This window comes from Kogia breviceps, chromosome 7 (assembly GCF_026419965.1).
Source record: "Kogia breviceps isolate mKogBre1 chromosome 7, mKogBre1 haplotype 1, whole genome shotgun sequence".
NCBI lineage: Eukaryota > Metazoa > Chordata > Mammalia > Artiodactyla > Physeteridae > Kogia > Kogia breviceps.
Window position 1 is genome coordinate 111,487,959 of NC_081316.1, and position 27,476 is coordinate 111,515,434.

General features: G+C 48.5%; 1 protein-coding gene across 12 annotated transcripts in view; it reads left to right on the forward strand.

The window, feature by feature from the left end:
* GRAMD1B (GRAM domain containing 1B) overlaps nucleotides 1–27,476 on the forward strand; it is a 251,804-nt gene that overhangs the window by 108,747 nt on the left and 115,581 nt on the right. For 7 of the 12 annotated variants that reach the window (XM_067039204.1, XM_067039199.1, XM_067039200.1 and 4 more), the window contains one exon: nucleotides 9,107–9,169. In XM_067039204.1, the coding sequence (XP_066895305.1) occupies nucleotides 9,107–9,169 (63 nt within the window). Of the gene's footprint in view, nucleotides 1–9,103; nucleotides 9,170–25,715; nucleotides 25,836–27,476 lie in introns of those variants that run through there. The other 5 variants (XM_067039203.1, XM_067039202.1, XM_059068139.2 and 2 more) reach the window with 2 other exon arrangements.

The following is a 27,476-nucleotide window of genomic DNA, read 5'->3' on the forward strand; positions in this document are numbered from 1 at the left end:
TGGGAATGAGTGAAACAAAGAGGGGAGTGGAGGGGCTTCCCCGGTGGCGCAGTGGTTGAGAGTCCGCCTGCCGATGCAGGGGACGCGGGTTCGTGCCCCGGTCCGGGAAGATCCCACGTGCCGCGGGGCGGCTGGGCCCGTGAGCCGTGGCCGCTGAGCCTGCGCGTCCGGAGCCTGTGCTCCGCGACGGGAGAGGCCACAGCAGTGAGAGGCCCTTGTACCGCAAAAAATAAAAAAAAAATAAAAAAAAAAGAAAGAAAGAAAAAGAGGGGAGTGGAGAAAAGGATAAACCAGGCGGGAGAAGAGCAGAGTCAAAGCCAGGGACAAGCAGAAGGACCGGAGTGGAGAGTGACATTCTGGAGCCGGTGAGGGGGATGTGGGAGATGTGGACGCTAGGAAGGAAGATGGCAGTCAGCTTACTGGGCTTTTACAGCTTAGTTTTAGGCTAAACTAAGGAGTTTTTGAACTTTGTTCTGAAATTAGGAGACGCCTAAAGGATTTTAAGACAGGAGGGGAATTCCCTGGTGGTCCAGTGGTTAGGACTCCTCACTTTCACTGACAAGGTCCCGGACTCAATCCCTGGTCGGTCGGGGAACTAAGATCCCTCAAACCACGAGGTCAAAAAAAAAAAAACAACTGGTAAGCCAGGAAGAGCCGCGATCAAATGTGCGTATCAGGAAGAACACTGTTGAATCAGTGTCAGGGACAGAGTGGAGCAGGGCCAGGCTGGCAACAGGCAAAGCAGTTAGGAGCCTATTAGAGTAATCCCGCAGGGAGTGATGAGAGCTTGACCTCACGCAGTGGCAGTTAGAGCGTTGAAGGGAGGATGGGATGCCTTTGAGGGATAGTCAGGTAGCATCTGCAGGACCTGGTGTGAAATTGACATGGAGGTGCATTTCTAGTTTGCATGCATCCTTAGTTGTGGAGTCCAAGGAGAAGGACAAAAAGATGGTGAAATCAGTATTGGACATGTTCAGTTTGAGATTCCTGTTGGACCCATTCACCATGGCAAATGTCTTACAATAAAAATAAGTATTATTAACATTTTGGGGGTACTTATTACTTGCCAAGACTTCTGTTAAGTGCTTTATATCAGTTAACTTGCTCAATCCTCCAAACAGGTCTGTGAAGTGACTTACATTTTAAAAGACAAGGGGGCAGGAATGTAGAGAGAGGTTAACAAGCTGCTCTGAGTTACTCAGATAACAAGTGGCAGAGCTGGAACTCAAATCCTGGGTTTGATCTGGAAACCTCCACGCTGTTCAGTAAAGCTTTCTGCGGTGATGGAGATGTTCTCTAGCTGCACTAATATGGAAGTTAATGGCCACATGTGGTCATCAGGTTCTTGAAATGTAGCTAGTACGACTAAGGAACTGAATTTTTAATGAATTTAAGTAGCCACATGTGACTAGTGACAGCTCAGTGCTGTGCTGTCTTTGGGGGTGATTAACTTATATAACATCATAATTGAAGCCTTGCGTGTGGACATGATTCCCCAGAGATATATTGCAGTGGATTTTAATCTTCTGTGGGTTACATTCTCTATTTGAGAATCGGATGAGAGCTATAAATCCTCTCCCCTGAATGTGTAACATAACGATTTCAGAGATCCACAAAACCTAGGCTCCCCGGGTATAAAGCTGGAAGAGCAAGAAACCCAATAAAATGTGAACTCCTTGAGCGTGGAGGTTTCATCTGTTTCATTTGCTACTTTGTATTTGGTATCTAGATTCCAGAACAACGCCTGGCCTATAGTTGGTATCAGATAATTTATTAAATGAGTGGCTGAATGAGTCCTGGGAAACATTTTAGGACCAACCAGAAGATTCCTGAAGTTCCCTAAAAAAGAAGAGAAAAACAAAAGTAGGATAAAATCCAAGCAAGAGCAGAGGGTTTTGTCATAGAAGGCAAGAAGGGTGAAGTTTAAAGAATGGGAATAATCATCAATGTCAGACCTGCCTAGGTGGTCAAATGAGGTTAGGATGTAACTATTGTCATTGGCTTTGGCAGTAACAGAGGTCTTGGTTGATCAAACCAAAGAGGGGTAAGGGTGTGGTCCAGGCTACAGTGACTAATTCACGAAATCAGTGGTGAGGAAGCAGAGGCAGTGAGTGTGATGTCCAGTGGGTCTCAATCCTGGTTGCCCCCCAGAATCACTGAGAAGCTTTTAAAAAATACGCATTCCTGGACGGGCTCAGACTCTGACTCGGTAAATTTGGGGAGGGGGCCAAGGAATCTGCATAGAAAAGCTCCTAGCTTATTCTGATACAGTTTTTTTTAAGTAATTTAGTTTATTGATTGCCTTAGGAGCATTAAAATGTTTTAAAGATGAACGATTTTAAATTACATAGAAAAATCAATAAATGAGACATGCCTGAAATAGGGAGATAAGGATTTCTTCTTTGTCTATTAATAACTGCTTAATTATCACAACACATTATATGCAAATCTCTATCAGAGTTTTGATGGAAGTTCAGCAGTCACCAAATAGTGCATTCTTTCAATAAAATATGGCCCTGGGGCTTCCCTGGTGGCGCAGTGGTTGACAGTCTGCCTGCTAATGCAAGGGGACACGGGTTCGAGCCCTGGCCTGGGAGGATCCCACATGCCGCGGAGCGGCTAGGCCCGTGCGCCACAACTACTGAGCCTGCGTGTTTGGAGCCTGTGCTCCGCAACAGAGAGGCCGCGATAGTGAGAGGCCCGCGCACCGCGATGAAGAGCGGCCCCAGCTTGCCACAACTAGAGAAAGCCCTCGCACAGAAATGAAGACCCAACACAGCAAAAACAAATAAATAAATTAATAAACTCCTACCCCCAACATCTAAAAAAAAAAAAAAAAAAAAAATATGGCCCTGAAGGGGAGGAAGGAAACATAAAGGAGCTGAGGGAGAGATTTTTTTTTTTTTTAAAGACAGAGACAAGGGTATGTTTAGAGGCAGAAGAACTACGAAATAGAGAAACATGAGTGAGTTGTAATGAGTTATTTAGCTAGATTCTGAATCCCTCAATCTTTGACCAGCTACCCACCTTGCTGCTTGTTCCCAGGGGGGGCATTAAGCAGAAGCAGCCTGCTACCTTTGTAGACAGATCATTAATCTTCACACAGAGCATGTTATTTTCTAAGTAGTATTTGAGAATATTCAGGTATGTTGTGTAAGAAGCTGGCAGTCATTGGCAGTGTCCCAAATCACATCTGTTTACTTATCTTCTATTATTAGACTTTCCTACACCTGCTTGCCAGATGACAAACAGAAACTATTCTCTTTTATTCTCTACTTACAGGCTACCTGCCTTTCTTCCCCCAGATGCCCTTCTCTTTAAACTGAAATGGTAGATGCTAGAGTCATTTCTCAGGCGGCTATAATTCAACATGAAAATCCAGGCTTTTATCAGTGACAGTGCAACTCTACTTTTCAAGTCAGTGGCTCTCAACATTTTTTATCATAAGGTTCTCTTCTGTTAATTTCCTCCCATGTATTGGATGTTTCAAAGTATTTATCTGCCAAACTAACTGAATATTAAGTCCAATTGATGTCCGACATTTCCGGTACACCTACCAAGCCCCAAACGTGGCCCTAGACGTATTCTATAGATGATTTCTAATCCCCACTGCAGCCCTTAAAGGCATGTGGTTTATACCCATGTCTGACACTTAGAAAAGTTAAATAATTTGCCCAGTATCACTGTGCTAAGTGGCAGAACTTGTGTCTTCCTGACTCCAAATCTTGAACTCAGATATTGGGAAATAGGCTGAGAGAGGGTAAGGGACTTGGTCAAAGTTATAGGGCCAGTAAGAAACAAAGCCAGGGCGAACCTCGGTTTGTATGTCTCCATGCTATTCTGCTACATCCACTACTTAATTTCTTCCCCCACTTAAAAAAAAATTTTTTTTTAATTAATTTTTATTGGAGTATAGTTGCTTTACAACGTCGTGTTATTAGTTTCTTGCTGTACAGCAAAGTGAATCAGTCATACGTATACATATCCCCCACTTTTATTAATCAGACATTTATCAATCAAAGCCACTCTGAGCTTTTCAGAGCTTCTTATTTGCATAAGATAATAGGTATTAACACACTAGATTGCTCTGATTAGAGCCAAAAACAAAGAAATGCGAAAAATGAGTGCACAGCCTTAGTTGTGGGTAAATGTACAGGTTCCATTAGGCTCTGGAAATACTAAATGACGTCTCGCATAGCCCCATAACTGCTTGGAATCCCCTGAATCTCTCAAAACCCCTTCCCGGCTTAGGAGACCCCATTAGTATTGTCTGGGCGAGAAAGAACTGTTTCTACTTAGGAAGCACCAGCTCAGAAAAAGTGCCCAAATTAGTTTCCCTAGGAGTGAAGCTGTACTTTGCAGAGGGCAGAAGAACGCCTTCCTGGTGGCTTGTGGATTTAGGCTGAACTTCCTGCCAGTGCCCGTGGGTGGGGGAGGGAGGAAGGGAGACCAGTAGAATCATGGGAATTTACCCAGCCTACCTTGCGGAGCTTCCTGCTAGCTCAGTAGCCTGTGAATTTCTGCCTCTGGAGTGTTCTCTGCCTCAGATTACAATGGATTTTTCCCAGCCAGGGTTACTGGTTCAGTGTGACCTTCTAGGATAAGCTCCCAGCACTAGCTTGCTGGCAGAGAACAAAACCAGGACTCCAGATTCGATTCGCTTCAGCTGGTTTCCCTCCGGAACATTCCAGGACACAGAGAAGCGCTTCTCCACCTTATTTAGTAACACGGTGTGCTGTTTCAAAATTTAATTTCTACAGTGGTTTTTATCAGCAGCTTGAATTTACAGCAGGATGGATTTTAGTCATCCTCATGCGTTTTCTAGCTCTTTTGGGGGAAAGGCAAACGGCTGCTTATAGAACGTCCCTTCCTTGCAGTGTTAAGCTGACTTTCAGTCATCTGGTGCCCAGGCTAAGTCATTCCAAATCAGTGTTAGGAGTTTCTTTTCAGACTTTCTAAGAGACGTTTTCATCCGTGAGCGCTCTCTGCCGGACTTCCTTCAAGTTCTTCTCAACTTCCTTAAGCGGTAGAGCCCGCACTGGCCACCTGTCCCTCCAAGGCCTTGACTGAAGTGGAGCGGTTGTGGACGTGGCTCTTGACCTTCTGGCCTTTCACAGCCCTCTGCAAGCATCCTACCATGGTGATGGCTCTTCTGCATGACCTCAGAAGACTGGCAGATTGATTTAGGGAGCAGGGTGAGTTGCCCAGCATCCAGGTGGTCTGTACTGTTTGAAAAGGCTCATAATAAGAGAGGACCTGAGAGTTTTGCGAGAGAGCAAGGCCGTGTCTGAATCTCTGGAAATTCTGCTCAACAGTGATCATTTCATGGGGTCGGGTGGAGCGGGAGTGGTTGGCGTCTATCTCACCTTTAAAGACGGTGGGAAAAAAAGTTCTGAAAGTGGGAGGAGAGAGGACCAGGCTCCTTTGGGGGGTGGGGAGGCAGGGGGGTGTCTAGAGGAGGAAGGAGCCCACGCGTGCTGCAGCTGTTGCTGCTGTGGAGTTACCCGCCGTTCCTCCCGTTCCATGGTCTGCTCTCCAATACGTTGCCTGAAAGACCCCAGCAGAAGTGTCTGCGACCTGCGCCCCTTCATCCTTCCGGTGTTGCTGCGTCGCAGTGCTCAGGGAACACCTGTGCCTCCTCGGTCGGGGCTCTTTACGTCCCAGCCTTCTAGCACAGTGCCTGGTATGTGGTAAATGTTTGGGAGCCGAGCTGCACCAGAATGCCCTCTCAGGATTCCCTGCCGGTCCAGTGGTTAGGACTCTGCGCTCTTACTGCCGGGGGCCCGGGCTCAGTCCCTGGTTGGGAAGCTAAAATCCCACAAGCCACACAGAGTTGCCAAATAAATTAAAAAAAAAAAAAAAAAAAAAAAAAAAGCCCTCTCTTCTCAGTTCTGCTCATCCTGAATCTGTTCAAATTTCAAGTGTCAGCAAAAAAAAAACCCTTGCTGTTGAGATGGTCTTCTCTTACCAGCCCCAGAAGGAAGCGATCTTTCTCTGGTCTATGTTTCTGTAGCTTTTAATATTTACTTCTAACAATGATCATTTTCTACTTTAAAGTGTAGTTTAAAATGATAGTTTATATTGACTCTTACTTTCCAGATTGTAAACACCTTGAGAGCAGGATCCCTGTCGGATTCAGGGCTTTATTTTCCATGACCCACAAAACGATGACTTGCACGTAATAATAGCGTTTGTACAACAGTTAGCACGTGCCAAGCAGTATTCCCCATACTTCACATATGTCCATTCTTTAATTCTTATAACAGCTTTACATTCTTTAATCCTTCAAACAGTAAGAACTATCATAACATCTACCTCCATTTTGTAGGTAAGGAAAATGACTAATAATTTGCTCAGGGTTGTGTTAAGTAGGAAGTGGAGGAGCTTGGATATAACCTGAGGCAGCATATTCCAAAGGCTTGACTTAACTCGGATGCTTAACTCGGATGCTGCCTTTTGACATATGTGCACGTAGAGGGCATTGTAGCAATGCTTGTTGAATGCATGCACGTTGATATTTCTTAGTTATTTAGAACCAATAAATCCCTTGCAGGTGATCCATTGTTAACTTTCACCTCCATCCTCTGAACGGTTTTCTAAGCAACGGGAAGGCCAGAAGGGGGCGCTAGAAAGTTGGTTCTAGTTTTGGTTTCAGAAGCTGGATGGCTTGGCCTCGTTCAGGTTCTGGTTTGGAAGTCAGCAGTGCCATCTAGTGAGATAACTTGCTAAAATCAGCTCAGCATTATTTTTCTGAAACGCTGGTACTTTTCATTTAGTTCTGGGAGCCCCTCTATTAGCTTTACTTTAAGCTTTGATGGCCAGAGTGAGGGTAAGGTGAGAAGGAAGCACAGCCCCATTATAGATAGCTTAAATGGAGTCCAGTTTGATCTCTTCCGTGAAGAGGCTGTAATGCTGATTGTGGTCATTGGGTTGGTTGAGCCCCTTGGGGTGTTAGATAGTGTAAAACACTGGGTTCCAGACAGCCCGCCCTCCTACTTCTCCTCACATGTACTGCCAACGGTGTAGACTGGTATTCCTCTCTCTCTCTCTTTTTTTTTCTTTTTAAATTATTATTATTGTTATTTTGGTTTTCCTCTCTTGATGCTTGCCTCTGGAGCTGAGTCTGCTGTGGAATTTGAGTTCCAGTCATCTGTGGGCTGCCGACTGTAATCTTAACGCCTATTCCAAGTTGTATAGTAGAGGGTGCTTGATACATTTGACAGGTCAGTCCCAATGTAAGAAATCCCATGGGTTAGCAACACAGCAGTATAATTTTGTTATAAGGAGTTTTTATTTTATTTATTTATTTTGCGGTACGCGGGCCTCTCACTGTCGTGGCCTCTCCAGTTGCGGAGCACAGGCTCCGGACGCACAGGCTCAGCGGCCATGGCTCACGGGCCCAGCCGCTCCGCGGCACGTGGGATCTTCCCGGACCGGGGCACGAACCCGCGTCCCCTGCATCGGCAGGCGGAATCGCAACCACTGTGCCACCAGGGAAGCCCAAGGAGTTTTTAAAAGGCAAGACTATGAGACCTTGCAAAGAGGGAATGATGAGTAGCCCCATGTTCTCCGCAGGGAATGAGCGGCAAAAAAAAAAGTGCTTTGTGTAGAGTAAAAGAAAGAAAATAGGATTGTGTACACACTTGGTTCTGCCAAGCAACTGGAAGCTTTGTGTGTGGTGCTGTTCTGATTTCTGGTGTGTGTGTGTGTATTTGAAAATTTGACGTAAATTGCTTCTAAGTTCATTTACTTCTTGCTGAAAAATCAGAACGTGAGAGCATGGTTATAAAATCATGTGCTGCTTTGGTGGAGATCAAGTGCTGCACTGGGGCAGGCACTTACCCTACAAGATTGTTCACAGTTTGCCATCTTCTGGGGATCTAGTTTAAGGAGTGTACTCTGTAGAGATCAGGGCTTTTTATGGCTGTGAACAATCCACCAGAACAAGGGAACAAGTTTGGTTGTACTGGGCCTGGGTTATAGTGACATTTATGGTAATAGGAATTTATTATTAATGGAATCTATGCCAAACAGGGGTTTGCTAACGTTTTCTTTAAGGAGCCATACAGTAAATATGTAGGCTTTGTGGGTCTAATGGCCTCACTACTGCACTTATTCAGTTCTGCCTTAACTGCACAGCTCTGCCATTGTAGCAAAAAAGCAGCCCTGGTTAGTATGTAAATGAATGGGTGCGGCTGTGTTTCAGTAAAGCTTTATTTATGATGTAATTTTCACATGTCATGAAATATTATTATCATTTAAAAAATGTTTATTCCCAGCCATTTAAAAAAGCAAACACCATTCTTAGCCCACGGGGGCTCCAGATTTGGCAACAGGGCTGTGGCTTTATGATTCTTGATTAGAAACCTGGAGTACTTAATAATTAGCAATTAATAAAATTATTTGTTCACCAGCTTTATGTTCAGTTAGTGTCATAAGGTGTCTGAACAGCTTTTCTTTCTCTTGAGTAGGATGAATGACTGTTGAATTCCACAGTCATTTAAAGTAAGCACTTCAAGAACTCTTGTGAGCTGCTCTATAATCTTCGTGCCTACAGGGCTTTAAGGAGTGGAGGGACTCCACCTCCTAATCCCTCTTTTGTCCCTCACCCTCTTCAGCCTTCCCTGGAGGCGGGGAAACAGGCCAGGTGGCCCCAGACTCCACCAAGTCTCAAGTCTTTCTCCTGCTGGAATTCCCTCCTGCCCGCACCCCTCCCCTTCCTGCCCGCAAGACTGTAAACCAGCACCTTGAGTGTCTCAGGGGAGGTGGAAGAATGGGATTATTATCCTGTGCTACAGATCTAGAGGCCCAGGTACAGAGAATGCCAGAGGCATTCACTCACAGAGACTGTGTGGCCTGGCAAGAAAAAGGTGATAGGTCAGGATCTTGCTCTTGTGCTTTAGGTATGATGGGTGGGGTTTTCACCAAATGGGTGTCTCAGTTCCACCGTCTGGCCGTATACCCTCTGTGTAAACTTACCCGGGGAACGTCTACCTTTAAGATGTTGTAACCCCATTTCTTCATTGAGCTGAAGTCTAGATGCTCTCCCCCAGGGTTGAGAAAGAAGCCGAACGTTAACGGTTCACATCCTGTCTTTTCTCAGCAGCCAGCAGAGCAGCCATGACGATGACTCTAGCAGGTTCCTGAGTCCTCGGGTGCGGGAAGAAAGGTAAGATCACATGAGGAGGGGGAGAGGATGGGAGCAGCGATTACAGGGGGTGGGGAAAATGTTTGAGGAAGATAGTGCTTCTGCTGCGAGCGAGAACTGCGGGAAACTGCAGAGAAAGGGCCCGCCAGACCTCTGTGCTCAAACACAGATTAGAAAGAGAATGCTCCCCCTCGACCTGAGAGGGGACCGATTCGAAAAGCTTTTGGTGTTCAGCAGGGGGAGAAGTCAGTGTGTGGAAACCAAGGCCGTTGGGAAGATGTCAGAGTGGACTTGGGACCTGAGGCACACACTCTAGAGGTTGGGTACGGTGTGGAGCGGGAGGGGAAAGGATATTTTGTGCCCGAGGAAAACGGCGTGGCCGGGGATGCGTGTGTGGCATCAGAGTGGTACCTGAAAGGTGGGTTCGCCTCTTGGTGGCTGTCAACCAAAAGATACAACCAAGCCAAAGATTGGAAGAAGGAAGGAGTTATCCCAAAGCACTGCTTCCCCAACAGCAAAACCGGGGAAGTTTTAAGCTAAGGGTATTCGATTGGGACGGAGGTGGACAGAGTTCAAGCGTTAGTTGATTGACCTGAGGAGGGTCAACATCATCCTCCCGTCTTCCACCTGGGTGGGGCCAGGTGGGAGTCAACATCATCAACCTGTTAACTTCTCCCACCTGGTTGGGGTTTCTGTATGTGCAAAACAGCTCAAGGATATTGTTGTGTGTATCCCTGGAGGGGGATCCAGGACCCTGCCCCAAGGCTACACTATTGTTTCTTGACTGTTCCTCTCCCATCTAGGTATCCCCTCCCTTCCCTGATTAGCAACTGTTTGAACCTGCCAGCTAGAACTCAGGGAAGGTCCTGGAGGCTGAATGAAGCCTATATTGTGTAATCAGGAAGAGGGGGGCACAGAAAGGCTTGTCGTGCCCAGGAGCCCCTCGGGGTCCTGCTCAGTTTCACTATCTGTTTGCAAGATGACAGCAGAACACCAGGATTGGAGTGGATGGTAGGTGTCAGAGGTTAACGAGAATGAGGGGTGGGGTGTACAGGGCCCCCCCCCCCCCCGGGCATACGGAGGCTCCTGGATGCTCGTTTGAGGCTCTGAGGTGGGACTGGCTAAACACTCAGGCTGTGGGTCCCAGGTGGCATTTACTGCTTGTAGCGCCTCTGAATGGTAGACAGAGGGAGAGGTCTGTTGCAGCAAGTTAAACTTCTGTGCCCAGAGAAGGTGGACTGTACTGACCTTAACGGAAAGGGGGTCTCAGCAGGCATGCCACAGGGCTCTGCTTTTGGTCTAGCTCTATTTATCATTTTTATCGACAAACCGGATGAAAATGCAGAAGGTACTTTTACCTCATTTATCAAACTTATGGTGGCTGCTCAGCTGAGAGGGAGTAGCGAGAACACCAAGGATGATAGAACTAAGACTTAGTATTATTTCAAATAGAACAGTAGGTGGAAACAACACAGAGTATTTTAAAAAAGGAAATGTGCTATTATATATTTATACATTTATATTAGAATAGTTTTTTTTTTTTTTTTAAGAAGATGTTGGGGGTAGGAGTTTATTTTTGCTGTGTTGGGTCTTTGTTTCTGTGCGAGGGCTTTCTCTAGTTGTGGCGAGCGGGGGGCACTCTTCATCGTGGTGCGCGGGCCTCTCACTATCGCGGCCTCTCTTGTTGCGGAGCACAGGCTCCAGACGCGCAGGCTCAGTAGTTGTGGCTCACGGGCCTAGTTGCTCTGCGGCCTGTGGGATCCTCCCAGACCAGGGCTTGAACCCGTGTCCCCTGCATTAGCAGGCAGATTCTCAACCACTGTACCACCAGGGAAGCCCTAGAATACTTTCTTAAGTGTAGGGTTACCAGAGGGAGCCGAACTTGACAGGATTTCATGTGGAGAAGAACTTAAGGGTTCCTTTTTAACCAGCCAAATGTGAGCCAGTAATATGAAGCAAGTACCAAATGATCTTTAAAAGTCTGAATTCATTACTGGAAGGATGGAGCATGGATTTTAAAAAAAAAGGTTTCACTGTAGTGTGTACTAGTTTGACCATATCTGATGTATTATTATCCGTTCTTTGGAAATGGATATTGATAAATTAGAGTTCAGAAAAGAATGGTCAAGATGATAACTATGTCATTATAAGAATTGGTTGAAGGAAAGGGGTTTAGCCTGGAAAAGAGAAGGTTTAGAGTGACTATAGCAGCACTCTTTAAATATCTGAAAGCCTAAGACATAGAACTAGAGGGGTAGGAGTTACAGCGAGAAGGATTTCAGCTCAGGAGAAGAAAGAACTTTTCCATGATGAGAGCTGTACTGCAATGGAACAGACCTTGTAAAGTAATGAACTGTCTCATCCATACAAGTGTTCATGCAAAAGCTAGATGGTATGTCATGAAAAGGATTTCATCCTGGGCAGGAAGGTGGGACCTTCCCTTTATGTTTATAAAGTTTTATGAGTTCTGCCCCAGTTCTCAGTTTTGTGCTTGTTACTAACCAAAATTAACAGTTCAGCCCATCAATTTAGGCGGAGGCATGGGGCCTCCAAGGGGCAAAGATTAATCACTCTTGTGAAGATGCTTTCATCAGTTATGATCTGATGGCAGTGCCCTCTGTCTGTAGAGTGGCCTTGGCTCTCTTGTCAGTGCTGTCTGGATTTCTACAACCATACTCTCAAAATTGGAAGGGTCCGTAGATGTCTCCAGCAGAACTCCCTTTCCTGTGCTCGTGCGCCAAACATCTCTGGAAGCGTCCCGTCCATTTCTGATCACCATGCCTTCAGCTGCTCCTTGTCTCTCTGCTCTCTGACTGGCAGCTCCTCGGTTCCCTCTGTTTTATCCCTGCTGCTTAGGGCATTGCTGGGAGAGATGAGTAAGTGCCAAATTGTACATACTCTGCAATGCGTTTTTCCCAAGGCTGCTTGCTAACTGGAGAGAGCCCTGCCTTCTTGTTCAGTATTTGGGATTGTATGCTGATAAAAATTATATTCTAGCTCCTTCTCTGCCCACTCCCCCAACCAAGTGAAATGTTATGGAGGGTCTCCCTTCCAAACCTCTGCCCAGAAAAATCCTCTAAACGTCTTCCCTGGTCCTTTCTTCTCCCTGGCCCACCGGCAGCCCCCTGAACTCTTCATGGCGGATGTTGGATACAGTTTTGCACTAGCTCACCTTGGACAGTGTGGGGGACAGAGAGGGCTGGGATCCGAAGGATGCTTCTTGTGGCAGTCCCTGTGGACCCCTCCCCTCGAAACTCAGGACGGATGTGTGTTCACCATGGCCTTTCTGAATGAATTCTTTTTTTCCCTTCTCAGCCAGTGGGTTCTCCTGGAGAGAGCAAGTCCTCAGAGTGCTAATTAATCACTCAGCCCCAGCTCAGCACAAACCTCTGCACCCCGCACCTAATCCTTCCTCTAACATGTTTCCACCCAATGAAGAGACTCTCTGGGGCTTTTTGGGTATTACTCTGTGATATCCTGGCCTAGAGCAAGTGTGAGATCTGAACCTCCTGGGGAGGTTTTCTGCGGTGGTGGGGAGTCTGGTTTGTGCCCTTTGCTCCGGGCCCACTTTGATGGACAGCGCACCCTGCTGGTTTCAGCGGCGTTCCCCACACTGGCCAGGCCTTCCTGGACAAACAGATCATCTCATTTACTCTTTGCCCCTCCCCTGGGAAGCAGGTAGAGCAGGGTTGAAAATGGTCAAGTATGAAATGGGTAACATGGACCCTTTTCTGTGGCTCCTCCTAATTCTCCCAATCATGTGGTCAATTACAGAATGAAGGATCGTTTCATAGAGCAGGCAAAAAAAAAAAATTTTTTTTTTATGTCCTCTGGTTTGTTTTTGGTTTTGTTTTTTTTAAAAAATGTATTTATTGTATTTATTTTATTTTTGGCTGCATTGGGTCTCCATTGCTGCACAGGGGCTTTCTCTAGTTGCGGCGCGCCGGGCTTCTCATTGTGGTGGTTTATCTCATTGCAGAGCTCGGGCTCTAGGCGTGCAGGCTTCAGTAGTTGTGGCACGTGGGCTCAGTAGTTGTGGCTTGCGGGCTCTAGAGCGCATGCTCAGTAGTTGTGGTTCGCGGGCTTAATTGCTCCGTGGCATGTGAGATCTTCCCGGACCAGGGATTGAACCTACGTCCCCTTCATTGGCAGGCAGATTCTTAACCACTGCGCCACCAGGGAAGTCCCGATTACTTCTGTTTTAAAGATCAAAATTATAACCCTTTAGTACGAGATAACTTTCAAGTGGTTAAGTAAAACATTGATTTTTCTTTTTTCTTGTACAAGGTTCAGAATGGATATAATATTTAGAGACAAATAGCTACTCTACTGTAGTTTAAAAACAGTCCACAGGACTTCCCTGGTGGCTCAGTGGTTAAGAATCTGCCTGCCAATTCAGGGGACACGGGTTCGAGCCCTGGTCCAGGAATATCCCACATGCACTGGAGCAACTAAGCCTGTGCACCACAACTACTGAAGCCCGTGAGCCTAGAGCCAGTGCTCTGCAACAAGAGAAGCCACCGCAATGAGAAGCTCACGCACCGCAACAAGAGTAGCCCCCGCTCACCACAACTAGAGAAAGCCCGGGCGCAGCAACGGAGACCCAATGCAACCAAAAAAAAGGAAGAAGAGTCCACATTACAGCAAAGAGGGAAATGCCTCAATAAGATATCCAAACTTAAGGGCTTCTAAGAATTGCTTTTTTCCTCATTCACATCAATTTCTGTCCCGAAGGAAAAAAAAAAAGTCTTTGGGTAGGTGAGTGCAAGAGACAGTCATTTCCTGGGCAGGTGTCCATCAGGGAGAAGGAGCAATTTTGGGAAAATTGGGAAACAGGGATTGTCTCAGAGATAGGAATAATCCTCTCAGGTTTCTGGTTGAAAGCAAAATAGATCTAACTTCCCCAAAGTGTGTATGTGTGTGCGATGGAATTTGGGACACTAATCCATTTCATGCTTCGAGGTGAAGTCACGGGTACACTTAACAAAACACTAGTTCCCAAGTTCAGCCCAAAATGGAACTGTTGGTAAGGTTTCTGAGGTCCCCAGGTCTTTATTTATTTAGTACATTCACCCAGTGACAAGACCTTTCATACAAAGCCAGGAGTGTAGAAAAAAGAGCTATTTTTACTAAGGACCGTTTATGTATAGGATGTTAGTTTCAACAGAACGTGGTCTCAGCTGACCAGGAAGCCTTTTCGTGGTAGGAAAATGAGACGTGGAGAGGGCTGGAGTGTAACTGAGGACCAAGGCAGGGCTCCATGCATTCACGTTCTCATTCCTGCATGCGGACATGTGTGCCACAAACCTTTATTAAATGTCTTCAACACGCTGGAGCCTGCCTGAGTCCAGGGTGCAGCATGAATGAGGCTTGCCCTCTGCCACTGGGCCCTGCGGTGTGCAGGAAAGAGTGAGAGTCTCAGTCAGCAGACCTGGTTTTGTCTGCCTTCTTCCATATTGACTGCACATTTTTTTTTTTTTTTTTTTTTTTTTTTTTTTTGTGGTACGCGAGCCTCTCACTGTTGTGGCCTCTCCCGTTGCGGAGCACAGGCTCCGGACGCGCAGGCGCAGCGGCCACGGCTCACGGGCCCAGCCGCTCCGCGGCACGCGGGATCCTCCCGGACCGGGGCACGAACCCGTGTCCCCTGCATCGGCAGGCGGACTCTCAACCACTGCACCACCAGGGAAGCCCCTTAACTGTGCAGTTTTAAAAGCATTTTCCTCAGCTTTACTGAACCTTCGTTTCCTCATTTGCAAAAGTCTTTTCTTGTAAAGAGTACATGAGATAACGTGTAGAATGCCTGGTACTTAGTAGGTGCTTAGTATGGTGGCTGCTAGAACTCTGATGGTTTTTGGCTATCGTGAGTTTTTACTCTCACTGTCTTAGCAGATCTGTGTTCTGTCTTTGAAGAAGCAGAGACAGAAAGAATGTGTAGAATATTGATCATCTGCAAAATATCAGATATTGACCCTGAGGATAAACAGATTAAGGCATGGTATTTGCCCTCAAGAGCCTTCTTGTCTTATGGTGAGACATACCTATAAGTAAGCAAGTATCACGTAGTGTAATAATTGACAGATGGGATTTTGTCTAATAGAATTTTGTCGTAGTAGAACTAACGAATTTGTTTACTAATGCACCTAGTCTGTGCAGTGAATCTTGCATATACTTTTAAATAAAACCTCTCAACAGCCCTATCAAATAGATGCTATTATTATCTTCATAGTAGAGTTTAGGAAACTGAGGCTCAGTGGAGTTAAGAAATTTGCCCAAGTAATGCAGGTACTCTGCTTGGGGCGAGGATTGGGGAGGAGGGAGGGAGAGGGCAGCGGTATCCAGAAAGACTCCACGGAGAGGGGGAGAGGGCTGTGCGTCAGCTGAGAGCTGCAAGGTGAGTAGGAGTCCATCACATGGACAGCATTCCCAGGCGAGGGAACACGATGTACATAAGCATGGAGGCGTGAGAAAGCAAGGCATGTTCAGGAATGGCAAATACTTCAGTACTGCTGCCGAGGATGTCCCAGGAGCCGGGGTAGCTAGTGAGAGGCTGGAAATCATCTTTGTACAGGTAAGCAGGTGCCTGATCATGTCACGTCCTGCCGTGCTAGAGTGACCCGTATTTATAGATGGGGGAAGTGAGTGAGGGATTTGGAGGATGGGGTACCCAAGTCTCTCCCAGATATTCTTGTGAGAAAAATCCTTTTCATCCTAGTGTGAGAGATGGATTCAAGGAACAAACACTGGAAGCAGATAGACAAGGAAGGATACTGTGGCAATTGTCCACCCATTCGTTCCCTCATTGAATAAGGGATTTATTGAGCACATACTGTACACTAGCTACTCTTCTGGGTGTTGGTGGCTGCAGCTATAAACAAGATAACCATTGTTTCTCCTTTCAGGTGCTGCTTACTTTCTAGTGAGGGAAGATAGATAATAAACAAGAAAACATCAAGTAGTAATAAGCGCTATAGAGAAGATTAGGAAAGGTGAGATGGTGGACCAAGGCATTTTGGGACTCTACTGTGAGTTGGGTGGGAGGGACGGCTTACTGATGTGGTGACATTTAAGCTGAGACCAGGTGAGCACATTTCTGAATTATGGTAGAAGAATAGAAAAGAGGACTTCTCTGTACGTCACTCTCCTCATCTATAAAATGGGTATAATAATAGGTCCTACCTCATAGGGTTGTTGAGAATATTGAATGTGTATATGTGTGATGATTAGAACAGGAATGGTGCCTGGCACATGGCTAGCGTTATATATGTGCTTGCTATTATTGTTATTAATAATAATGCTCTTGTCACTACAATACCGGGTAAAGCAGGATGATTTGAGGAGCAGGGGTGGTAGTGAGTTTCATTTGGATGTGTGGAGTTTGAGCATGGAGTGTGCAGGTGGAGAGATAGATACACTTTGTCGTTGGCCACACCTGTTTGAAGCTCAGGAGACAGGACTAAAACTTCTTGTTTGGAAAAGAGAATATGGTTGAGGCCAAGAGTCTTAGAATGAGCGGAGTTTAAGCAGAAGATAAGGGAAGGAGGAATTTGCAAAAGATCGCCCACTGAAGCTAGGAGAACTAGGGGACAGAAATATCGTAGAAGCAAGGAAGAAGAGACAAAGAGGGTAGAGATAGGTAAGTAAGAACTAAAAAGGGTCTTCTGCAGTGGTAATTAGGAGTTCGTTGATAACCATAGAGCAGTTTTAGAAGAGAATATAGGAGGGGAGGAAGGAGAGTCTGAATGTGGGGAATTCATTCTAGACATTTGCTTGGGAAGAAGAGAAATAGAGATGGTACGTAGGGGTGTTTGGGGAAAATGTTTATTTTAATATAGGGAGACACAGCACATTTTTAACCTCAAGTAGAAACCGGTAGGTCCGGGTTGAGAATTTTAAAGAGGACATCATTCATTCATTCACTCAATGGACACTTATCAGTTATGTACCATGTGCTCTACTCATCAAGTTCCCAGTCTTGTTGAGGAGACAGTGTTAACATAACTGAGTGTATAACAAAGGAAATACAAACTCGGATGTGTGTATTGAAGGTGGGGAACGTGGTGCCATGAGGGAGTGTATCAAATAAATTGGGCCTGGACGGAAGTGGGGGTGGTATGAGAGCATGGTGGTTGATCTAAGGCCCGAAGGATGCTCCTGAGATGGGAGGGAAGCAGTGAGACGAGACAGATGAGATGAGATAAGCTGAGAGGAGCTTGGTTGGCCACGACAAGGACTTGAGTCTTTATGCTCAGAGCACTAGGAAGTCATTGGGAGTCTTTATTTTTTTTTATTTTTAATTTTCATTGGAAGTCTTCAGAAGGGAGCTGACAGGGTCAGATTTGCATTCTGTAAAGATTGCAACTCGGAGAAAGGATGCAGAGGATCCGCTGGGGCAGTTGGGAGGCTGTTACAATAGTCCAGGCAAAGGATTGAGTATTCGTAGCTTGGACTCGGGATGCTGGTTGTGGGGGAAAAAAAAAAAAAAAAAGTAGATGAATTCCAGATACTTGTTGGGGATAAAATGCCCACAACGTGGTGATGCACCGGACGAAGGGTGTAAGAGAGAAGGGAGGTCTCCAGAGTTGGTCCTGGGATTCCATCGTGCCCTGCTGGGGAGTGCCTCTGCTGAAAGATAAGGAAACAGGGGTTTGGAGGAGGCAAGAAAAGCTGGACCTAGATCACAGGTGAACGGATTAGCCTTGAAATAGGAGAGAACAGTGGATGTGAGTGCAGGTGCGCTCACAGGTGATGTGGTAGGACAGTGAGGAGGTTAAGAGCAGCAGCATCTGTTTTCTCTGTGTAATAGGAAAAAGGATCTTCTCCGAAGATCAAGGAAGGTGAATGGGGGTACCGTGAGGCTGGGGCGTCATTAATTGGGGGATTTCTTGTGTCACCTCTTCTCTGACTAGCTCAAAAGACGTTCACGTCTTACATGTCTTACTGGAACACACCCTCATTTCTCCCAGATAAGGTAGGGAAGGCAAGTTTAAGTTTCATCACGTCGGTTTTCTAGGTGTAGTAGCGGGCTGTGGTTAACTCTGCCGGATACTTGCCCCGTGCTGTGCACTCTTTGGTTTACTTATCCATCTCCCCACTAGCCCATGAAACCCTCGAGAACAGAAACTGTATCTCTTGTATCAGGCACAGAGTAAGTGCTCGGCAGCAGATGTGTGTGGAATTGATGAATGAACAAACGCTGAAACCGAGGCTATGGAATTTGAACCCCCGGAGTTGGAGCAAGGCCAGAAAGCAGGCCCACTCCTTCCAGCTCAGGTCTGGCCACCGGAATAGATAGCTTCCCACTAGAAGGAAAGATGTTTTCAATTCTGTCCCAGAAATTGTCTGTCCCCAGGTTGCGTATTTCCAGGGCACTCTAGCCCCGTCTACCTGCCTGGCCACCAAATTCCCCGTGGCCCCGTGGACACTGAGGTGATGGCTCGGGTCGGCTCCCTCACCGGGAGGAAGGAGCCAGGAGTAGCAAACCCTCTGGGAGCGGTGCCCGTGGCCCTCCCCTCCTTCCAGCAGCTGACATCACATGCAGGTACAGCTCCATCCTCCCTGTCTGAGGACAAAGGAGGAGAGGAGACTGAGTGCCCAGAGCGCGTGGCCAGATGCGGGAGGATGGGGGAGGGCTCTGTGCAGAGCCCGGGTCGCAGGCAGGGGGCATCCCGGGAACACGGAGCCTGAGGCCAGGCCCTGCACCCGCCTGTGTTCTCTGTGTGAACACTAGGGCAGGGAGAGCTCAGGAGCAGGGACCAGGTCGACAGCTGAAGGAGCTGCCCGGCCAGCAGCCCCAGAGTGAGCCTCCGGCCCCCCAGGTCCCTGCAGCCATGTGGCAGGCCCCCCCGTGAGCCCAGCATGGTCCAGAACCTGTGCTCCCCGACGGTCTCTTGCAGCACAGCTGTGAAGCAGGCCTGCCATCACCATGTCTCCTCCCTGAGGAAGAAGCTGTCCTTTCTACGAGCCAAGTAGGTGGCAGGGGGCCCTGGAGGTCAGGGCACGAGGACTTGGCCCTTGGCTGGTTTGGGGTGACCCGGGGCTGTTCACGGAGGTGGGGGTGCTTTGGGGTGTCTCCCGTGTTTGGGGATATTGCAGTTCCTTGCTAGTGACAGGCCCCCAAGAGGGAGAATGCTCGGCTGCCAGAGGCTGAAGGTAAAGGGGAAGGGGTGGGGCAGTGAATGAGGCTGCGTGCTCCTCCGTGGATGGCATGCTTGACTGGGCCTCGCCGAGTCGTCTCCAAGGAGCTTCCTCGGCTCTCTGGGTTCTTCATACCAGGGGGCACTCTTTTCCTCTTTTTTTTTTTTTTTTTTTTTTTGCGGTATGCAGGCCTCTCACTGTTGTGGCCTCTCCCTTTGCGGAGCACAGGCTCCGGACGCACAGGCTCAGCGGCCACGGCTCACGGGCCCAGCCGCTCCGCGGCATGTGGGATCTTCCCGGACCGGGGCACGAACCCGCGTCCCCTGCATCGGCAGGCGGACTCTCAACCACTGCGCCACCAGGGAAGCCCCCTCTTTTCCTCTTTGATGGTAAATTACTTCAGTTGGTAAAGAACTTGGAGGTCCCAAGAGAAAGGTGCTGAAGAGAATGGTGTGTTCTGCCTGGTTTAGGGTTCTCTGGTGTCTTTGTGGGTGTTAATTCCCTGCCAGTGATAGGGACCTATGGATAGGGACCTTTGGGGCTGTTGCCTTTGTGTGTTCACATCTCATATCCACTCATTTGGGACTTTACTTGAGCAGCTGCCAGGGAGATCTGGGCATAAGCCAGGTGTGGGGCTCTTTTCCCTAATGTGGGCCCTGAACCTGCAGAATCGTGGGGCGGTGTTTCCTTGCCAGACACTCTGCCTTGGCCTTTGTGACAAGCAGAGGGGAGGAGGTTTTCTGGAGGAGAAGGAGGTTGCAACCTCTAGGATCAGAGTTAAATTCAGGGGCTGGCAGGCATCGGAGAGAGAGGTGCATGTAAACTTACGGGCAGTTTTGTTTTGTTTTGAAGAGAAGCAGCAGTGAGGAAAAGGACGGATGGGACAGATGGGGGGTGAGGGGAGGACAGGAAGAAGAAAGGCGGTGAGAGGCTCAGTGGGTCTCAAAGGTAGGTAGGGGCTCGAGGTGGTGGGTGACGATCACGCTTCTCTCGCACGCACGCACGCCCAGGCGCAGACGCCCACAAGTGTGCAGCCGTCGTGGACGAGGGCTCTCTCTCCAGGGTGCTCTCAGGCGGAGGTTGAGGGTGGGGAACAGAAAACCAGTCTGCACCCTTAGGAGGTGGCTCCTTGGGCCCCGACTACCCAGCGCTGTGGCCCTGCAGCCGGCCCCCAGCAGGGCATGGCAGCACCAGAGAGTCTCTGATCCTGTGGTGCTGGCGTCAGGGACAGGAATCTGTGCAGTGGTCACGTGGGGCTCAGGACCCTGCTTTGAAGGTGAAGGAATGACCTCAGGTTAAATCCTGGCTCTACCACTTACTGGCTGTGGGGCTGTGGTGCTTTCACAGCGTTTTATCCTCTCCGAGCCTGCTTCCTTCTTTGAACATGGAGATAATCGTACCTACTTTGTGGAGGTTGGGGGGATCAAAATGAGAAAAAAGGGGAAAGACACGTGGCACTGTGTCTGATACACAGTAAATGGTAGCTTCTGTTAGAGTTACTGTCAGCCAACTGTTGGCTTGGGCCACGCCTGGGAGGTGAGTGGAAGGTTAAGTTCTCAGAGAACTGTACGTAGTTGGAGATTTGGTGAGAGTGAGTCCAGGAGAAGGTGGCGTTTGATGACTCCTCAGTCGCCCGGGAAAGCCAGTCTCATCAACTCCGGTCCTCACTCCCCGCCAGCTTCCTTTCCGTCTTAGCACTGATGGTGTCATAATTGTATTTATCTGTTGACTTGGTTGTTGTCTGTCTCCCCCGCTCGTCCTAAACTCCATGAGAGCAGGGACCACCTTTGCTTCATTTGCTAGTGTGTACCCAGCACTCAGCATGGAGCCTGACACACGGTATGTGCTCAGTAAATATCTGTTCCATGAATACGTGTATAAGGCTTTGCTAGCTCTGATGTTCTGTGATCATGGGATTCTGTGACTGTGCCCCAGAAGGGGGGCCGCTGTAGCCCTAAGGAATGCATCTATTAACCGTTGTGACAGTTTCATGGTCCTGGAAATGGTCTGATCTGTGTGCCCCTTTTTCTGATTCACATACACGTGTGCTTAGAGGATGGTGCGGTCTTGTGGCAGACAGCACAGAGGCGTTGGGATGGTAGAGGAGAACTTATTTTAGGTCTGGGCTAAGCTCTGACTTTGGGGGGCAGGGTGCCTCTGCCTTCCCCTCCTGCCCGAGTTCCCAGTTTGTAGCTTCGCTCTGGCTGCTTCTGTTGCTGTCAGCAGAAATGTCTGCAGGTGTAACCGTCACCTGCTCTGCGTTTCTCCTACTCCAGCATTTCTCCCTTTCTGCCTGAGAAAGCGGGGTTATTAATTATAGCTCAGCAAACCACTCTCTCTCTCTGCGGATGCCATAGCTGGGATTTAGATCGGGGCAACTGGCGGGATGGGTGGTAAATTTCGTTCCCCAGCGTCTCCACTTCCTACTGGGAGAAATAGTATCCTCCTACCAGCCAGGGTGAAGAAGGAATGTGAGTGGGTGACAGCTCGGGGCTCAGGGCCGGACTCCACCTGCAGGCTTGCTCTGCTCTGCACCGCATTCTTTCCTCCCTCTTACGCGAGGGCTGAGATGGAGTCGGAGGCCCAGAACCCTGGGTTCTCTTCTTAACCGGTCACTGAGGAATAATGTAAGCTCAGAGCAGGTATTTACAGAGGCCACTCCTTGCTTTGAAGCAGTCGTTGTACCAGAAGTTGATACTCCAGCTTGGATGCAAATCCCCATCAGTAAACATTTGTTGAGCGGTACCACCAATGTCACGTGTAAATGTATTTACGTAAGTTGTATGCGTGCACTACTGTGTGAAGTATTTTGTATATTATATAATTAAGTAGACATTTTTAAAGGATGAGCTAAAAGAAGTATAAATATAAGTTCTAATATTTTCTTCTTGCACTGCATGAGTAAGTGTTCATATCCCCTTGATAATGAGCAGCCAGCTTGGGAGACCAGGGTTCTAAAGCAGTGGTCCTCAACCTTTTTTTTTTTTTTTTTGCGGTACTCGGGCCTCTCACTGTTGCGGCCTCTCCCGTTGCGGAGCACAGGCTCCGGACGCGCAGGCGCAATGGCAATGGCTCACGGGGCTAGCCAGTCCGCGGCACGTGGGATCTTCCCGGACTGGGGCACGAGCCCGTGTCCCCCGCATCGGCAGGTGGACTCTCAACCACTGCACCACCAGGGAAGCCCGGTCCTCATCCTTTTAACAGGTTGCAGAATCACTTGCAGAACTAATTCAGCATGCACATTTCTGGACCCCTCTCTGATTCTGAGCCTCTGGGAATTTGCACAGTTAACACATACCCCAAGTGATTTCCATGTCGGTGGTGTTTGAGAAACACACTTCGTAGCCTGAAACCTTCTAGCTGGTATCAAGCACCCAATTTAATAGGCCTGGGCCAGGCAGAGCCTAGCTGTCCCAGTCCTGGCTTTTGACATCAGTTTTAGGGAACCTCTGGCAGACCCTCGGTGCCTTTTTACCCAGCCTGGGATCAGCGCTGGTGTTAGTGCATGGCTTCTGTTTTTCCCTTATCTTCTGCATAGCCCAAGAATCACCATTGTGCAGTAAGGAGAAAGATGGGTGGTTGGGCTGTGTAGTTAATCATTTCATCTTATCTGTCATCACTTTTCAGGTTGCTCAGTGCCTCTTTCCTTCTTATCCTCAGGCAGGGGAGCCACAAGCAGTTAACTGCTTGGGGCTCCCTCCCTCTCTTTGCCAGCCCGAAGGGGCAGCTCTTCCATTGAGATGCAGAGAAACCCATTGCCACCCTGGTTTAAAACAGTCCTCCTGGGCTTCCCTGGTGGCGCAGTGGTTGAGAGTCCGCCTGCCGATGCAGGAGACACGGGTTCGTGCCCTGGTCCGGGAAGATCCCACATGCCGCGGAGCAACTAAGCCCGTGAGCCATGGCCGCTAGGCCTGCGCGTCCGGAGCCTGTGCTCCGCAACGGGAGAGGCCACAACAGTGAGAGGCCCGCATACCGCAAAAAAAAAAAACAAAAAAAAAACAGTCCTCCTCCTTGGGGCTTACGCACCCCCCCCCCCCCGCCCCCGCCGGCCCGCCCACACATAAACACAGAAGTTCCCCTTGTCATTCTTTGTGTGAGCGTGGTGGGTGAGTTAGTAAGTAGAATTCGGGGTTGGACTTTAGAAACTCTTAGTTTATTGGTTTAGCTCCATGCCTTAGACTTGCTTTGGGCTCCACAAAGGGGACAATTTCACCTGCTCAACTCCTTTCCCTCTGGAAGTGAAACAACTATTATCCATGTTTCCTTTTCCTGGCATCTTAAGCAACGGGTGGATTTGCTCCTGGCTGAGAGTTTACATCAGTTGTCCTTGTAAATAGGGTACAGAACAGAGATCTACAGAAGGAGCCCAGAAGAAGGAATTTAAGGGGCCAGACACTCTCTACTCCTTCCTAATTGATGAATTTCTTCTTCTCTATCTATGTCAAGTGGTTTTCTGCCTCTCTATGAATAACTTCCATAATGGGAAATTGACTAAGGAAATTAATTGGGGTCTTTTTCAGTAAAGAAATCTATAATTATAAGAAACTACTGCAAATCTACAAATGAGAAGAGCAAACTCAAGACAACACAGAATGTCTGTGTACTTATTTTGTGGGCACAATATCAGTTCTGAGGTATTATTTGTTATTAGCTTATTCTGTGCTCGATTCTGTGCTTTTCATATGCTGTTCTTAGTTTATCATATTAGCGACCCAGGAAGGGAAGTTACTACTCTACCCATTTTCTAGATAAGGCAAAGTCCATTGCCTTTCCTTGTGATGTGGCAGAGCTGAGATTTGACTCCAGAGCTCAAGTTTTTTTGTTTTGTTTTGTTTTTTGCGTTATGCGGGCCTCTCACTGTTGTGGCCTCTCCCATTGCGGAGCACAGGCTCCGGACATACAGGCTCAGCGGCCATGGCTCACGGGCCCAGCCGCTCCGCGGCACGTGGGATCTTCCCGGACTAGAGCACGAACCCGTGTCCTCTGCATCGGCAGGCGGACTCTCAACCACTGCGCCACCAGGGAAGCCCCAAGAGCTCAAGTTTTTATTTGCAGTGCTTTAGGACTTCCCGTTGAGAAAGGATACATGTGGGGATCCAGTGCGGGACCTTCTGCTTTTCCTTATATGTGATGGGTCTGTCTTTACCAGCTTGCTAGAATTGAAACTCCAGACGTGGAGGTGTATGAGCCAGTCTATTAATGAAAATTATCTCTCGGAAAGCTTCAAAACCAGACAGAACAGGAAACAAACAGGGAGAGGATAGACCCCAGTGATTCTGAATGATGCAGTTAAATGTGCCTGAAGGCCAAATCGGTTTTTTTCTTTTTTAATCTTTTTTGAGTATGTTTCCTATGCCTTGTTCATTTTGAGAAGTGCCTTTAGGATTTTATATGTACAAAAGTTCCAGTACACCTCTTTGTTTGACAGTGTCTCTTTCTGAAACTTTCTTTCGGTTTCACTGTTATGCCTAAACTGCAGAACAGAGCCATGTTACTCTTACCTCTCTGCAGGTACCAGGTGAAGCCCCTGTAGGCATCTGCAGGACCTGCAAAAATTCACCTTCCCTCTGGGCTCGCCAGCACCCCCTGCTGGTGGTGGCTGTGCCAGGAGAGGAGGGAGTGGTCATCTGATCCCTCAGGAATGAGATCGGCCGTGAGTCAGCAGGCAGAGAAGGCTAAGGGAGTGGCCTGGACTCCACTTCTTCAGTTGTGGAGGGCAGGGGTGTCTGCCTGGCAGGACAGCTCCCACCTCGTAGGAAGAGAGGACACTGCGGGGGGAAGGGAACTGCCCGTGCAAAGGAAGATTTGCTGGTTGGCGTTGCTGTGCAAACGGGTTTGTATGTTCTTAGACCCTCTGCTCAGATTCCTCTGGGACCCACGAGTTCTTCCTTGGACATTTAAGTAGCATGTTCCTTGGTCATTCTTTTCTTTCCCACCCCACGAGCTTCCATAGCTTCATGGTCTGTTTGTTTTCTGGATGTAAGTGCTGCAGTGGCAGCTCCAAAGATACATTGGAGCCAGTGACCTTCAGAAGCTTAGCTGAGGACAGTCTGGAGAGGGTGGTAGGCTCTGGAAGCATTCCCCTCCACGTCTGCCCGCGTGTGCTGCCGGCTTGCATCTCCTCCCCAGCCCCTGGCCCAGGAATTGGTGCACATCTGTATCTGCTTCTTTCGACTTCGTTCCCAGTCCTCTGGGAGAAACCTGGGACGCAGAGGAGGACACTTGGAGACTTCCCCTCAGCTTCCCCCTTAGCTCTCCCACGCGCCTGGTCTGGCAGCTGCAGAGAAGAGCAACGGGGGAGTGAAACACTCCTCAACAGCGCCCCTACAGCTCCCCCCATCCCACCCCGCTCCCGCAAGGCTGCTGCCAGTTCACTGGACTGCCCAGGGGTCTGTGACCTCTGTCTGTCACCTTATCTTGTTTTTCCGCTCAGTTTCAACGGTAGTCACTAGCGGGTCCCGAGTCCAGCATCCAGTGATGTCCCAGTGGCATTCAGACGGTCCCCACCTCTCCCGCACCGCTCTTCCACCAGCGCCCGCCTCCGTCTGCAGTGGAGCCTTTGGTTGTACAATGGAAACGTGTGTGGCTCCCGTTTACCATGTACCGTAAAAAGGTCAGGCAGTGTGATTGGCTTTCTCCGTGCTCCCCTCCCTGCTGACCCCCTGCTCAGTTAATCCTGTGGCTTCTCATCTCTTCTCAACCTGACCCCGATGCGAAAGTCCCTGACATCCTCTGCCGCCCGGCTGTAGGTCTTTTGTGAAAATTGGTGCAGGCATAGGAGTAAACCTCCAGGGCGGGGAGTAGGAGGATTATCCACCTTAGGCTTTTATGAGCCTTTCCATTTTTGAAGCACTTGCACAAATCTGTCTTGTGGAAGTCTAGTTCAGGGACCAGCTGCTGGCTGGAGGTGGTGTGACTGGGGCGGGGGTGGGGGGAGGGGGGGTGGTTAGGGCAGGAGTTGTGTAACCAGACCAGTGCCAGCTTTGCAGTGGCGCCAAGTGCAGATGGCTCAGAGGTTTGGGGGAACTCGGAGAGTTCCCATTGTCCCCAGCCCCCTGAGTACCGTTAAGATAGTAATCATAAAGCCGACATTATTTTAGTTAACATTTGTTGAATGTGCCTATTATGTGTCAGTCACTGTGCTCTTGTTTAAATTTCCCCATTTTCCTATCCAGTAGTATAACTATGGCCTCCGTTTTATAGACAAGAAAAGTGAGGCTTAGAGAAGTGTCGTAACTTGCATAAGCGCACACAGCTGCTAAATGATGGGCTGGAATTGGAACCCAGGTCATTTGACTCTAGGTTTTAAGCACTATGCAACGCTGCCCTGTCCAGTTCCAGAGGCTGATGTCCAGGCGCTATCACTGATATTCCTGTTGCTTGTGAGGTCCCAGGAAGTGCTAGGGAGGCTGAGGGAGGAGGTGGGTTCCCCCTGAGGAGCTACGGTGTGAACCGAGGGAGAGACCTCTGAGCCTGGCCTGAGCTGTGGGCTTCCCTAGGGGCGCCATTGGGGGAGGCGGGCGGCCTGACACTGTCCCTTCCGGCCAGCAGAGGGTGCATTTCTGGAGGTGACTGGCCCCTGGCTGTTTCCTTTCCTCCTAGAACCCGAATCTCCTTCTCTCCTTGCCCTGACTCGTCAGAAGCTCCTCCACCCCAGCCCTCCCACACCTGACATCACCAGAGAGCAGTTCAGCTGTGTGAGACCAAGTCAGACTTGAACCTTGCGGGGCTAGCGGCCACCTCCCTAGTTTCCCTTGTGCTTGGCTGTTTCTCTCCAGCCACAGCTCCTCTCAGGTGCTTCGGTCAAACGCTGTCATGGAAATTTCCACTTTGAGTTTGTAATTGTCTGGTCTCCTTTCTCCTCCCACTTCCAACTTGATCAGTTTCCTGATTTTCTTTGTGCACCTTTCTTTCCCTTCTTATTTTCATTTGGACTCCTTCATTGTTCTTTGATGGCTTTTCCCCCCAAAACTCCCCTACATGCCCCCACAGTGTCCACTACCCTTCAGCGTTACCTGGAAGTGTCTCCCCTTGGTCTTCCCCTGATTCCTTTTCTGCCTTTTCCTTGTTATAATGACGCTCTCACCCCGCTGTTCTAACGCCTTTATTCACCTGAAAAAAGCAAGTGGGTTTGTTTTCTGTCCAGTCTACCTCTACCGTCATCAACGGGGTCTTAAAATTTCATGATCTGGGG